General features: G+C 33.4%; 1 protein-coding gene across 1 annotated transcript in view; it reads right to left on the bottom strand.

Annotated features, from left to right (window-relative positions):
* ITPR2 (inositol 1,4,5-trisphosphate receptor type 2) overlaps positions 1-16,850 on the bottom strand; it is a 521,149-nt gene that overhangs the window by 336,846 nt on the left and 167,453 nt on the right. The window contains exon 10 of the mRNA XM_051963211.1: positions 14,632-14,676. Coding sequence (XP_051819171.1) covers positions 14,632-14,676 — 45 coding nt within the window. The remainder of the gene's footprint in view (positions 1-14,631; positions 14,677-16,850) is intronic.

Below are 16,850 nucleotides of genomic sequence, written 5' to 3'. Positions count from 1 at the left end.
TTAGTCTCTCATATTGAAGTATGACTAGTACTGATTCATTCCTTTTGATGAATGAATATGGAAGGCTTTGGATTTGGATCTAGAAGGCTTGTAGGTTTTCAAAGTTTACTTAAGAAAATGAAAACACTCCTAAGGAGCAAAATCTTTAAGTATTCTCAAGCAACGCCTAGTGATGGAATAAGATATAAAGCATTTTGCCTAGTGCTAGGGTTACAAAGACAAGACGAAAACTTCAAGAAACTTACAACCTATGCCCACCAGTTTATACCACATCGAGAGAGCAAGACCATAAAAACTGGACCTCTGACTGCAGTTGGGGAGAAAGGTATTAGTAGGGGAAGTTGGAGGGCACCCTCTTCCTTTTATAATTTAAATAAGGATAACTCTTTTGCCTAACATTCAAAGTTTTCAAAAATATGGCACCTTCCTTTGTTCATGCTGTACCCTAAAATTGATATGGCCTCCTTCACTCTTCTCCCCCTCTCCATTCACTGAATTATTATTCAACCTTTTAAAGACTGTTTAAAAAACCTATCCCTACATGAAGCTGTCTTTAGCAATAAAAACTTTTCTTCTCTGACACAGGTCTCCGTTTTAAAACTTTCTGATTCATTTTCTTTTCCAAAACAAGATGCATTGGTAAAGGCCCTGATGCTGAGGAAGTTTAAAGGCCAAAGGAAAAGACTGGGAATGGCAGAGAATGAGATAGCAAAGAACATGAGTTGTGTGGACAGATTTCAGGAAATTGTGAAGCAGAGAAGGACCTAGCATGCTGTGGTCCAGGAGGTCCCCAAGAAATGAGCAGAACTGAACAAACCCACTTGCCATGTTATAATGTGTATAATAGTTACCTCTATTTTCTTATTCTTCTACAAGATAGTAAACTCCATAAGGGCCATAATTCCATCAACTTTCATCTATACTTTTAAATCTCCTTTAGTACCTAACTCAGTACCTCCTAACTCTATTCCTATGGGCCCCTTCTTTTACTGCTAATTCTTCCTGCAACTGCCATTTTGGGGAAGGGCCTTTCATTCTCTAGACTTCAACCTCACCCTTCAGGTGCCCCCTAACTCCAATTCTTCCCAGTGGGGCTTTCTTTCCAGCACCTCTTTAATTTGTTGATTGCCTATCAATAGGTTTGATGTAACCTGATCTAAGAAGGTCCCTTCCCATCAGAATCACATAAAATACACAGTGAATACCATAAAAGACCCAGAGACCTAAGGAACTCAACCAGCTCCTATCGGTATCTTTCTTGATACCCTCACTCATGACCTATATAGAATTCAAAAGATGACTAGTATATACTTTTTACCTTAGGTTGTCCAAAAAGGGCCCCAGGTCCTTTTGGCTATCAGAATAGAAAACAGAGTTATTGCTACCCTTTGTGGCCACTCAGAGCCAATCTGTCATTCTCGGCAGGGCTGGTTTCCTCAAACAACCACAAAGACCTAGAACTTGCCTGGCTAATAAAACTGATTAGCATATGTATCCTTTTTATTTTTGTGTAGTACAATTATTTGCATAATCAGGAAACTTAACACTAGGACATGGAGTTATGTTTCTATTCCTTGAGATGCAGTGAAACAATTCAAAGGGCATCACATGTTGAATGAATAAATGAAATCATACCATGTAAAAGTTGAACCCTACTGGCTAACTGCCTCTTCCTTTATCTGAACCCCATTTCCTATTCGTTCTACTCTTCACATAAGGGAAATCAACTATAAGATGACCTTAATAACAAAGGAAGCTGTTACAACAAGATACTGATGTTAAAACAGTTTTCCCCTCAAAAGCTTTGGGATCTCTGTCACAAATTGTGCTGTGTCTACATTATTTTGTTTACATTTCATTAAATGAGAATTACATAATACTATGTGTAATCATGATGGTAGAGTTGATTATGGAAAGAAAAAAAAGTATAACCTTCTAGAGGCATATATAATCAAGGAAATTAGTACTGGAAAACTGCAATAACAGAAAAATTCTATTGATAGCATTTGAAAATAAAATGGAGTAGAAATTTAATGCTTTTAGAACTAGCAAAAAGAGCTTTCAATATGATGTAAATTATTTCAAATATAGCAAAAAAAATTCACTAATTTGTATTAACTATATATTATCTATCAGAATTCATGGAAATCTGAATTACTGCATTTTTAAATAATTGTAGTTTTGTTACTATAATGTATATAGAATGGTGAAAACTCTTTCAGAGAACAGTATGCCTAGTAAAATAGAATCATTTATAATTTATGTATCAATTGCTTATATGTCAATAGTTACTTCCAAATTATATAAGGATACTTGAAAATAATGTTATCTTAAAATATCCTTATAGTCCCAATTCCATTATAAATTTCCTTAACTAGCTCTTCTTTCATAGGTTTTTTTTTTTTTTTTTTAATTTCACATTATTCTGCTCCATTTGGTGGCTATTTCAACTATCCTACTGACTGGTTTCTGAATTTGACATTCTACTTCTCATTTCTGTGCCCAGTGCCTAAAATGTAATTTCCCTTATGATAAAGACTAAGCAAGGATGAGATTTAAAATCAGCTGGAGTTAAAAATAAAAGAGACAAGCCTAAACTATTGTGTATAACAGAAATGTAGGTAGGACTTTTGTATGGTAACCTATTATAGTGATCAGGGTTTTCATGTAACTCTCTAATGGACCCAACTTCACAGGATATGAGTTGAAAATCTTATAGGAAAAACTTGGCCATCTTTGTTTCTACACATCACAGAGGGTACCAGGCAAAACAACAGTTACTGTTCCATAATACCTTCACCGTTGACTCACTTGTGAGTCATCGCTTTTTAGCAGAGACATCACATTACAATTCTGTTGTTAAGAGCCAGAGAGACATTTTGTAAGAAACATTGTATGTGTTTTCAGGGCTGATTCAGACCTGTGTGCAGGAGCAGAATAATAATGGGCCTGCTAGCATCTGTCTCAGTCACTACAAAGCCTGCTCTGAAGTGCTCCAACTACTGACTTTATATAAACAAAGAGACTGACATTTTAAACAAACTTTTAAGTGAGTTTTTTTCTCATGCCATCATTTTTTTTTTAATTGAATGATTATTGTTAAGTATTCCTAATTCAGCTCTCTCCATTACTTTTTCATTGGGACAATTTGGGCATACATGGCTAAATTTTTAACAAAGGAAAATTTTGAATTGGGTTTTGTTTCATCTCATTTTATCATCTAATACTTAAAAAGTAAACAATGTAGAATGGAATTTTCAATCGTGCTTCTGCATGTCTGCTGTGTGTTTACATATATATATATATATATATATTATCATTAAATTCCTATTTAGATATATACCATGTGAACATACCCCCAAAATTGTCAGTTTATACATAAATCTATATGTAGGGCTTCAAGGAATTGAGAGTTCAATTTGAAAAGATAATAATAATATTATAATTATATAATAATAATAACTAGCTCTTTTAAACTCTGTAAAGTTCTTTACTTTTTTTTTTTTTGGCTGAGGCAATTGGGGTTAAGTGACTTACCCAGGGTCACACAACTAGAAAGTATTAAGTGCCTGAAGCTAGATTTGAACTCAGGTCCTCCTGACTTCAGGGCTAGTGCTTTGTCTATCCATTGTGTCACCTAGCTGCCCCCAAAATTCTTTACTTATATCACATTTTAACCTCACAAAAACCCTGGAAGAGGTAGGGTTATTTCCCCCATTTTACCAATGATGAAACTGCAGCAGGCAGTGTTTAAGTGACCTGCTTAGGATCATACAGTAGTGTCTGAGGCTAAATTTGAATTCAAGTCTCCTATCTCTAGATCCAGTATTCTATCCAATGTGCAATTGAGCGACTTCATTTTGACAGGGTAGTGGCTTTCAAGAAGGAATTAATGAATTTCAGGTTCCCAGCTGTGCTTGACCTTGTTCCAATGCTTATAGAGTCCCTGTGAATACTATACATTTGTGAATTGGAAGTAATAGACTCCTTTGCAACATAAATATACCAATTTGGAGTTAATAGGAGTTCTGACATATAGTGCTACATTTTTGCTGCATTACACATTAACCTTTGAATTTTCAAAGATGGAAGGAATATCTTTGATCAGAGTTTCAGATTTACAGAAAAGCCTTAACTGGGTTTTGGAGGAACAGCAGAGGAGAAATTACATAAGAAAATATCTGCATATTCACAATGAACCCATTGTTACTGGAACCTGAGATTTATATATTCTCAGTTAGGAAATGTATTCATGTTTCTCTGACTGGGGAAAAAAACATTAATGCTCCATTGCCTTCTTTTTCACTAGACAATTATTGGTAGGTGGCAAATGCTCTATAAAATAAAAGTTCACAATGTTACTTTCATAGTTTCCCATTCCAAAACCTGCTTACATTTAAGCTAGTTTTTTAAGGGAAGGAAATCAGCAGTACCCAGCTGTGCCTTTGTCTGTGATGAGAGCCAGAAGGGACTAATGGCAGCATTCTAAGCTCCAGTAACAAGAGCAGATTCAACACTGTTGTATAGCTCTGAACTACTGGCATGTTGCCATAGATATCTCCTTCCCCTGTACTTTTCTTTCTCAGATCTTAAAAGTCAATGACAAGAATACAAATATATACAACGACTACAAAAAATAAAAAGAGAAAGAACATCAAGAATAAAAGCTGACCCCTATATAATTATAATGGCCAATCCTAACTCCAAAGAAACTGTATGAGAATGTAGCTCCCAACTTTCTTTGCAGAGTTGAGGTAATACAGATGTGTGATTGTCCATTAATACAAATGTATAAGATATCCATTAAATCCTGAGCTCCCTGAGAGCACTTTTTTGGCTCTTTTTTGTATCACCAGCACTTAGCACAGTGCCTAGCATATAGTAGGTGCTTGATTAATGTTTATTGATTGAATATAATGCTGCATACACTTTGAAACTTGATTAGCATATTATCTGGCACATAGTAAATGCTTAATAATGGCTTATTGACTAATTAATTAATGTCCTACTTAGTTTTGCTGAATTGTTGGGAGGAGGGTTTCCTCACTTGAAAAAAGCTTCCATTTATAAAGGATGACTTTATAATGGCAGAGCAGAAAAATATTAAGAATTAAAGGTTGTATATTTTTTGAAATAAGTTTTCTATGATTTCATTTTATTCTCAGAAATGTCGTAAGTTCAATAGAATGGACCACATCACCCTCTCTTGATAAAGAAAAGAAGTGAGAACCAGGGAAGGTTACAGTATGTGATTTTCTTAAAGTATTTCAAATTGGTGGCAGTTCTGAGGATAAAATTCAGATGTCAAATAACAATTTCCTGCTAACAATAAAAATAGAGTGATCAGAGTATATTTAAAAATACTAATCATGAATTGCCAAAGACTTATTTATCTTATTCTCTATTTTCCATTTGAACTTCATATTTCATTCCCTTCCATAAGCAAAATAAAGTAATATCACATGTTAAACAAAATGAAAGAGATTACCCCCCACCAATCTTGAGATCTTTCTTTTAAAATTTTTTTAATAATATATTATTTTTCCAATTACAAGTAATGATAGTTTTCAACATTCATTTTTGTAAAATTTTGAGTTCCAATTTTTTTCTCCTTCCTTTCCTTACCTTTCCTCCCATATTTACTTATGAGTAATGTTGGGAAAGAAAAATCAGAACAAAAGAGGAGAATCATGAGAAAAACAACCACAAAAATCAACAAGGAAAAAAAGATGAAAATAGTATGTTTCGATTCACATTCAGTCTCCATAATTACTTCTCTATATGCAGATGGCATTTTTCCTCCAAAGTTGGAATTTTCTTGGATCACTGTACTACTGAGAAGAGCTAAGGCTACCATAGTTGATCATCATACAGTCTAACTGCAATCTGTACTATATTTTCCTGATTCTACTCACTTCATTCAGCACTATTTCATCTAAATTTTTCCAGGCTTTTCTGAAATCAGCCTGTTCATCATTTCTTATATTACAATATTTGTGTCATAGAAAGAATTTGGCAGGATTCCTTCTTTGCCTATTTTCCAAATAGTTTATATATTATTGGAATTAAATGTTCTCTAAATGTTCGGTAGAATTCACTTGTGATTTCCCTCTATCCTGGAGATTTTTTCTTAGGGACTTCATTGATGGTTAATTCATTTCTTTTTTTCTAAAAGGGGGTCATTTAAGAATTTTATTTCTTTTCCTGTTAATCTGGGCAATTTATATTTTTGTAAATATTCATCCACTTAAATTAGATTATCAGATTTGTTGGTATACAGTTGGGCAAAATAATTTCTAATTATTGCTTTAATTTTTTCTTCATTGGTGGTAAATTCACCCTTTTCTTTTTTGATACTGATAATTTTATTTTCTTTTTTTTCTAATCAAATAAACCAAATGTTTGTCTATTTTATTATAGGTTTTTCATAAAATCAACTCTTTAGTTTTATTTATTAGTGGAGCCTTACTTTCAAAAAGAACAATGAATAGGTGAGATAGACTGGAATAATAAGATTAAATATATAAATAAAAATTTTAATGCTATCCTGTCAGCCTATCCTATCTATGGAGGGCCATTATGATATAAATTGAAACTTTCCATAAATATCATAAATTTATTGCTCCATTAGACTATAAATAACATGAAATAAAATTCCTTATCAACTAAACACTCTATTTCCCCTAATACATTACCAAAGACTTTACACAGTTGTTGTTTGGTCTTTTCAGTCATATTTAAACCCTTTTGGGGATTTTCTTGGCAGAGATACTGGAGTAGCTTGATATTTCCTTCTCCATCTCATTTTATGGGTGAGGAAACTGAGGCAAATAGGGTTAAATGACTTGGGCAGGGTCACACAGCTAGTAAGTGTCCAAGACCAGATTGAAACTGAGGTCTTCTTGATCACAGGCCCAGCCCTCTATCCACTGCACCATCTACCTACACACTGCAGCCACTTAATATTTGAATTTAATTAAGCTGAAAAAAAAATTGTAGATGTAATACTGTACTGTATTGAAAAATATAGTCCAAGATTAATGTAAAGATAAATTATCTAATCTTTTATTTATTAAATATTTATTGAGAAGTTACTGGGTAGGTGCTTTGTGAGATTCACAGATATCAAACTATATTACAAAACACAATAGTCATTTTTTTAATGTGACATTCTACCTCTATTAAAGAGAAGATTTTATTTGGGAGTTTTATAACAGTTCTTGACAATTCCAACTTTTTTTTTCATTCACTTATTCAACATATTGATGGAATGAATGAACTCCAGCAAAAGACCATGTCACTGATAACAATCTAGTATCTAAGTGGGTCTCAGTGAGGAACAAACTGACCCTGTAAAATTATCTTGTGTTGACATAATTATTTTGTACAGACTGAGTTATCTTATAATGACGCCTTCTGTTTCCTTATATAATCTGGAAGTTGAACTATAGATGTCAACTCCTCCAATTATCTTGAATAAGTAAAACCACAATCACCAGCTGACTTTTAGCACAGGTAGCATATCTAGCTCTAGGTCCTTTCCCATTAAAAAGTCCCATTTCCCCCCTTCTTAAGCATGAGCTAAAAAAATGAAATGAAAAATGATAAATCACTCTAGTATTTTTTTTTATAACTTTTTATTGACAGAGCCCATGCCTAGGTAATTTTTTTACATTATCCCTTGCACTCACTTCTGTTCACTCTAGTATCTTTGCCAATTAAATCTCAAGTGAAGTCACAAAGAGTCAGACAAAACTGAAAAATAACTGAACAACAACCCCAAAATATGAAATCATATTAAAACTTTTTAATTTCTCTAGAAATACTAAGAAATATTTCTTTGATCTAAAAAGTCCCTTCCCACATTTTCTCTTTAGGAAACTGGGCCTTTCATAAGAAATTGGATTAAGGGTATAACCAAATCATGGAACAAAGAATAGGTCTAATTTCATTTAGATCAGCTGCCTTCTTCACCATATATTTGGTTCATATTATAGTTCAAACCATATATTTGGTTCATATTATTGCATGCATCTGTGATTTTTATCAACGTGAATACTTCCTCCAAAAGGGCAGCTCACAGCCCATCTACATTTTTTCAACTTGTATGATTTTTGTCTTTGTTTTGCCATCAATCCTATAGAAGAGGTCCACCCAACATACTGGGGACTTTCCCCTAAATTTCTTGATGTCACCTGGGTATCACTGGAGCACATAGACTATCTCTAAGTTATTGCCTTATCTTTTCTATATTACTAGCCATCTTTTTTCTCCAAACACAAATCTTTTTAATGATATAGCTTAGGCTGCTTTTTGCAATAATACACTAAAGTCTATTCATTCTCATGATGTGATCCTCCATTGCCCTTGGTATGAACTACCACTTTGATTCCTTTTGTATTAAAAAATTATGTCATCCATAGTTATATAGCATTGCCAGAAAAAAAAGATATATATTTAACTATTTCATTGGGAATGATTAAAAAGCATTTTGTAGTTTACTAAAAACAATCTACCTCTGCCTCCTCTTCAAATCTATTAGTCATTACAATGTTAATCTGCTGTATCAGTCCAAGATATACTTATTAATGAACTAACTCTATGGACTATCTTTTCTTTTCTTTTAAAAATTTCAATAGTATTTTATTTTTCCAATTACATTTAGTTTTCAACATTTATTTTTGTAAGATTTTGAGTTCCAAGCTTTTTTTCTTCCTTACATCCCCCCTTCCTAAAATGTGATATAGATTATTCATATATAATCATTTTAAACATTTTCATATCATTCATGTTGTGAAACAAAGATCAGAATAAAAGGGAAAAAACACACAAAAAAACAAACAAAAGTATGCTTCAATTCATATTCAGGATCCAAAGTTCTCTTTCTGGATGCAGATGGCATTTTCTATCCCAAGTCTATAAAATTGTCTTGGATCATTGTCTTGGTAAGTCTATCTAAAAGCTAAGTCTATCATAGCTGATTATCACATAATCTTGCTGTTTTGTACAATGTTTTCCTGGGTCTATTAACTTCATTTTCAATTCATACAAGTCTTTTCAGGCTTTTTTGAAATCAGCCTGCCTGTCATTTCTTATATAATATTCCATTACATTCATATACCATAACTTATTCAGTTATTCCCCAATAGATGGGCATCCACTCATTTTAAAGGGCTATCTTTTCACTATATGTAGTTGAAATGCAACTGTACTTCAACAAGTATTCTTCATCCAATTTTCCCCATGTGGATGGTAAAACTGAACTTGTGAGAAATTTAGAGGTATCATTGATAATTCATAAATTCAGAGGTGAAGGATTTTCCCAACATGACACTGGTGACAGACAGACCTGAGGACTGAAATCAGGGTGCTCTTATTTCAAATCCTGGATTGTTTTCATTCTGCCACACTGGTTCTCTTAGGAGATTCTCCATGATGTTGCAAGACTTCATGCAATCAGCACAAGATCATTCACAATTATGAGTATTTAGAGAGCCTCACTTTCTGTCTCCAGATTTCTCTATACCAGCACATACCTTTAATGAATCTAACTCTCCACTTCCATATGCTATATATTAATCAAAGGATAATTGAATAAGGTTTTATATGCTGCTGCATCTATCAAAAAATCTTGTATATCTTAACAAATTCATAAGAAACATCCTGATGAAGGAAAATCTACATTTTTCTCTGTTGAATAAAATATTTTTTATATTCAACAAACAATATGTGTGGTCAATAAATATCCTTTCAATCAATTATGTAACTAGATCTGGTCTATCAAATACTGTTTGTAAAGCTCCCTTTTTATATTTCCATTAAAGAAAATGTTAATACCTGTGTAAATCATTCTCAGAGATTTTGCAGAGATGTGAAAGTAAACATATTGATCAGGGGGAGAGAATTTTTTTTTTGATCACCTTTTATAATAATATCTGTAATTTTTTTTAATTGTTCAGAATCTTCAGAAATCTTGACAATCCCCTCAATGTCCTCCTTTTTTTTTTTTTTTTTTTTTTTTTTTGCTTTCACAATGTATCTCCTCTATGTAGATTTAATTAAATCCAGTAACTCTTTCTACATTTGATTTTTTCTTAAGATTCCTTTTTATTTTCTTAGGTAGTACATTACAGATTACAGTGTCTACAAACATGCCTAAATCTTCCCAATCCTCAAAAAAAAAAATCCTTCTTACTTGATTAGGCAGTTCATCTTTGATAGCTACTGTCTTGGATCTCTCCTCCCTTTTATAGCTAAATTCCTTAAGTAAAGGAATAGATGTCTCTACTTCCTTGCTGCTCACTCTTTGAATTTTTTGAAGTCTGGCTTCACATCTAACTATTTAAAAAAATCTCTTAATTGCTAATTCTAATGATCTTTTCTTAATCATCAACTTTATCCACCTCTCTACAACTTTTGACATTGTTGGTCACCTTCTCCTTGACACTCACTTCTAACTTTCCATAAGATTGCTCACTCTTATTTCTCTCCCTATCTGACTTCTCCTTTTCTTTAAGATTACAAAAAGAATTATCTGATAAGAGGAATCAGTTTTCTGGAGAAGATGACAATAAAATGAGGTCAAGGATTCATGGAGAATGGTTTGCCTTGCCTTGGTAAGAAGGACCACCTCTTCATGAAAGATAAGAGTGAAGAAAGAGATAGTATAAAAGTCACTTGTGTGAAATAAGATGAGAAGGAAGAACAAAGAACTCTTATTAAATGCTTTTACCCAATGATATGAGGCTGAGATAGTGGGGGAAGTGCTATCATGGGAAACAAACAGAGATGACAAGGTTTGGAATGGCCACTATGGAGGAACAAATGGATTAGGGAGATATAAAAGAATTTACAGTGGCCAAGGTAAGATTATATAACAAAAATTTATCATAATTTCCTACATTTCCATTCAGCTACTCATGAATAGGAATGGGGGTGGAAGATAGTGGTGGAATAATCCTAGGTTGGAGATGTTGAGGTGTGATTGTCAAGAAAAAAAGAAGATAAGGCATGAATGTAGATAATACCATGGAGTTGAAATGACTCCCTGAGGAATAGAGATAGAAGAGGGGGAAAACTTAGAAGGTATGTGGCCTTTAATAAATGGTCTGAAAAAAGAACTGAAGGATAGAAGGACTAGAGATCACATTGAGGATGAAGAGGGGAAATGTAATTTTTTAAAAAAGTGATAATCAGATAAAGAAATTTTAATACTATGTGCTTTGTAACTATGACAGATGCTAAGAGTATATGCTTTCAAAGAACTTTGATCTAATACAGATGACTGATTACGAAATAAAAGCTTCATCAGAGACCAATCTTCTCTCATCTGTTAGAAAAGAATTGGTTGCATTTTTGTGATATTACTCAATACTCACCATGTTTAATACTTTCTAACTCTCTTTTTGGAAAAGTGTTCATAAGTATTTGGGATTTTTCATAGCTTACCACCCTTGGACCTCTTTTGTGTGTTGATACTTCATCATATTTTTCATTCTTCCCTTGTTGTGACAAAGTTCTCTTTTGATGTCCTGACCTAGTTTCCCCATTGTCCTATTTAGCTATTCTGCCTCAGGTTATAACCTTTCTTTCTTAATGTTTGATGAGATAAAGGTCTACCTCAGTTGCTCTGCCCCAAAAACCCTAGGCTATAATCAGTCCCTCTTAAATGATTGATGAGATGAAAGTTTTATATCTTTAGGTTATAGGCATTCCTTCTTAATGTTTGACAGGATAAATAAAGGTTTATCCATTTTAGATGTCATTAGAATATCAGTAACCTCCCTCCATTGTGTCACCTTAGGGGCCTCCCCCACCATTAGATTATCCCCATCCAGGTACTCCCCCATTATGTCATTGTTCTTGTTATTCTATAAAAAGCTTGCTCTCTGATACTTAGGGGCTGGACTCTTTGAGATGATAGTCTCGTCCAGCCCTGGGAACAAACATGGATCCATTGGTCCCAGTATCTCTCTCCATTTAATAAACTATTGAATTGGTCTCTAATCTCTGTCTTGCTCACTTTCTCCCACATTACACCCTATGCTCATGGTTTATTGAAATCACTAAGCCTTAAAGGAATGCAAGTTTCCTAACTACTCTTCACATAGGACATTTTATCTATTTCATCACTCCATTCATTTTCAATAACATCCTCATGCCCAGAATTTTCTCCTTCATCATTTCCATCTCCTGATTTTCCCGGTTTACTTCACCTCTTTCAAGAAACTTTTCCCAATTGCCCTTAATGCCAGTGACTTCCTTCTGAGTTTACATCCAATTTATCTTAGGTAGCTTTTCTATGTACATAATTATTTGCATGTTGTTTCCCCCATTATTATGTGAATAGTATTTGTACCTTTCTCTATATTCCTGGCACTTAGCATAGGGTCTGGCATATAATAAACACTAAAGAAATACTTGTTGACTTATTGACTTAATAAAAGTTCATTCAAGTTCATTCAATATGAGTGTCATCAATTTCTTTAAAGTATTTTTCTATATAATTTCTTCATAGCATTTTTCTGCTGCAATTATTTTCATTGTGGTCTTTTTTGTTCTTGATTTGATTTCTTTCACATTGCTTCCTTTCACTAACTCTACATTCCATGAACATAGGCCATACTTTTCCTCAATATTGTTCTCATCTCATTGATTTTTTTAAATTCCATTTTATTTTATTTTCAATTGTGAATTCTTTCTCTTACTCTTCCTTCTCCCCTACCCAAAGAAAATGCAAGAAAATAAGAAAAACAAAATCCATTACAAATATGAACATTCATGGGAAACAAATTCATGCATTAATAATGTTTTACTCTTCCCACCAAAAAAAAAAGGAAGAAAAAAAAGAAAATATGCTTCAGTCTGCATTCCCCCTATCAACTATCTATCCAGAGCTGGATAGCATCATCAAGTGTCTTGGAATTGTGATGAGTCATTGTATCTATATGTATAAATATATACATATACATACACAGAAAGTAAGAAAGAAATTAGATATGGGTACATATACACATATGTATACACATACTCTTATGAATATTTTATACATGCTTGTCTGTTCAACTATATCAATAAACATTTATTAGGTGCCTACTATGCCCAAAGCTCTGTACTAAGCACTAGGGATACCAATACTGAAAAAAGAAAAAAATCTTTGCCTTCAAAAGGAGCTAACAAAGAAAAGACAATACAATCTTTTGTAAAGGTAAAAGAACAGAAGGGAGAGCTACCCAATGAAATATTATGATGGAAAAATCACTGAATAGGTAAATATGGGAAATAAGTTGTGTCTCCTAACACCCCACTCCCCCTTCTAACAAAGATGTTTTTCAGTTCATGGCGGGATTCTCCAATCAGAGGGATAGAGGGTAATGATGACAAATGAGTACCAAGAGCCATTCAATCTTGATTAGGGCCCAATGATGAGATTCCTGGGGCATAGTGGATGAGTCAGAGAGTCCCAAAGGAGTGAGAAAGGTGGGAAATGCAAGTTCAATGAGAAGAGAGATTGCTTCATACTTTGTCTTTGTATCCCTAGGGCTAACAAGTGATCTTGGAACACAATAGATGCTTTAAAAAAAATGCTTCTTAAATAATTGATTGATACCTGCAACTTCTTTTTATCTTCTGGTTTAATTTATAGCAAGAATGTCAATATTGGCATGATTTAGTTGCAGCAATATTCCCATTCTCTAGTCATTCACTGGACAAGGATTTCATCTTTAGAATATTAAGTTAATTTAGCATTAATGATCTAAATTTGCCTCCATTTTCTTCCATATTCCCATTGTTACTGCAGCAACTTTGTCCTTTTTGTCCCTTCATTGCTGCATTTCCATAGTCAAAGAATTCATTTTGTAGTGACCATATTTCTAGTGATGAGCCTTTCTGTATTTAGCTAAATTGGCACACAGAAAGGTGATAAAAAAATTGCTGCCAGGACTATATTTGAAACTTCTCCAGCATGGTAGACTCTGTCAGAAGTTGGGTATTGCTGGCATAATCTTTAAAACCCAAAATCCCCTCTATACCTTATTGAAGCTTTTGAGTAGGACAATTATTTTATTTTGCACATATTAATAAATATTTGTTGGATATTGATTACTCAATGAATGTCTTCAAAATTAGAAATTATTTACAGTCATTCTTTAAGCCACTGGAAAATTGGAAAGCTGTGGAAAATCAGAGTCGTTGATAACTGTTGATGCCTCAGTTTCCCACCAAAGAGAAAAAGTACTGAAGCCAATTGACTAGCCAAACATCTGACTTTGCTCCTATACTAAAAACATGCCATGTCACATGACCTTAATCCTTTTCTTCTGTCTCCCAATCCTTATACGCTACTGAGGAATTAAGCCAACTTCACTTGCCTCCAGCTCTCTGTTATAGTTATTCATAAACCAAAATGAGCGCCTGACTGCCAAAATCTTCTCAGTTACTGAAAATCTTCCCGCAGACCTGCGTCACATCCTAATCCCTTCCAACCACAGAAACATACCTTAGTCCTGTTCTTCCAAGTAGTCAGACTTCAATTTTTCAGCTTAATGTTTAAAGACTAAAATTTGCAAATGTAAAAAAAAAAAAAATCTAAACTATATGTTTCCTTTATTTCTTTAAAAACCTACTTACCGCCACTTTTCCTTCGTTATTGGCATCTCGATAATCAGGATTGAGCTGGAAAAAAAAGATGGAAAAAAAAGCTTAGTCAAATTTTAAATTAATTTTAAAATCATTCATCAGAGTTATTCTGTCCAGAATCCAAATAATGGTTTCTCTATTGATAGGAAGGTCTTTAAATGCTCACATTTCCTGATAAAACTATACTAATCTCAAAGAACTTCAGAACACATCAAAACCAAAGTTTTTAAGTAAAATCCACAGAAAGTAAAAATAGATTCAACTAACCACTCTCATGACAGAAGCAAAAAAAAAAAAAAAAAGAGAGAGAGAGAGAGAGAAAGAGAAAGAGGATAGTAGAGAGAGAAAGCTAACCTTAGAATTAGGAAGAGTTTGGTGCAAATTGTGACTTAGTATCAGAACTTTAAAATGCACCAGCTGAGTGACCCTGGGAAAGTTACTTGGCAGGAATATAATATTCATGTATTAGACTGCCTGCCATCTAAGGGATGGGGTGGGGGAAAGGAGGGGAAAAATTGGAACAGAAGGTTTTGCAAGAGTCAATGATGAAAACTTATGCATATATTTTGTAAATAAAAAACTATATTAAAAAAGTCTATGTGAAATATTAATTCCTAAAAATCTCACAAAATTGATGGAATTGAATATCCATAAAACTAACAATATATTAATAACTATATCAGCTGCTTAAGGTCTATCTAATTCCCTAGAGCGAATTTCCTCTGTTTACAAAAGTTGAAGAAATTGTTTATTATCCTTCAATTATTTGGTAGCAAAAGGTAAAATGAAGAAGTTGGACTCTACATGTCAAAGTCTATGATCTTAAAAGCTCAAGAGATTTTAATCAGAAAAAGAAATGTCAATTTTATAAGGTAATAACCTCTTAATTACCCCCCCCTTCAGTAAATACAATGCTATAGAGGATCAGATGGAATTTTATGGCTTTGATTGTCAGCAAAGTCTAAAACTTCACTGAGAGATGGCTCTAACGTGGAAAGTGATAGAGTGAATCTTGTAAGATGTCTCAAATTAACTTATTGGGGATGATTATTAATTTTAGTAATTATTGTTAATTAATTTATTCTTTATATCAACAGTTTTTTTTTTCTTTTGAACATTTCACGATCCCCTGTTTTCAAGGTACAAAGAATATCATGTTTTGCATGCAACCACAATTGATTTGAACAAATCCTGATCATTATTCCATCTGGACTTAAGAATAGAAACTCATCCCACATTATATCTGGGGAATTAGAGGAAAGGAGATTCCTGAGGAAAAAAATATTACTAGATTAATCTTCTTGTCATAGGAGGGAAAGAGGATATTTCTCAACCTTTAAAATATAATAAGAAGCTGTGTGATGTAGTGACTAGAGAGTTGAATTTGAAGCCAGGAATACTTGGGTTCAAGTCCATACCAATTCTGAGACCCTAGGGATATCATTTAACCTCTTAGTAGATCAGGCAGTTCTATAAATCTATAAATTGTAGAGAAAGAGCTGACCAATGTTGATAGTGGAAGTTTCCTCTTTCTGGACTCCACCTACACCAATGAAATTCCAGTCCTAGTCCCTCTTTCTATAAATACAATATGCCTCCTAAGAAAAATGGACTTAATGTATATATTTTCTAGATATTGCTTAGGTCTACATATAACAATTTTGAAATGAAATAATTGAATACAGTTAAATTGTGCCACAATTACCTTTTAATGTCCTGACCCAGTTTCCCCAAATTGTCCTATTCAGTTACTCTGCTTCAGGTTATAACTATTCCCTCTTAATATTTGATAGGATAAAGTCTTATATCTTAGATTTCAGGTTATAATCATTCCCTCATGATGGTTGATGGGATAAAGGTCTTTATCCATTTTAGATATCATTAGAATATCAGGAGCCTTTCCAATACCTCCCATTATGTCATCCTAGGTGCCTCCCCCCATTAGATCATCCCCATTCAGGTACCTCCCCCATTATGTCATTGTTCTTGTTATTCTATAAAAGAAGCTTGTATCTGACATTCATTGCTGCATTGTTTTGAGAGGATATCTCATTCAGCCCTGAGACCAAACCATGGATCCATTTGGTTCCAGTAAATCTCTCCATTAAATAAATTATTAAATTTTTCTCTAATCTCTATCTTGCTCAGTTTCTCTGGCATTACAAAATAATAATTGTTTTGAAATATTAGTCTTTTGTTTAGAGTTCAGA

The sequence above is a fragment of the Antechinus flavipes genome, chromosome 5 (genome assembly GCF_016432865.1).
Source record: "Antechinus flavipes isolate AdamAnt ecotype Samford, QLD, Australia chromosome 5, AdamAnt_v2, whole genome shotgun sequence".
NCBI classification, from domain to species: Eukaryota; Metazoa; Chordata; class Mammalia; order Dasyuromorphia; family Dasyuridae; genus Antechinus; species Antechinus flavipes.
Note: the sequence above shows the minus strand (reverse complement) of the source record. Positions and strands in the feature narration are given on the sequence as shown.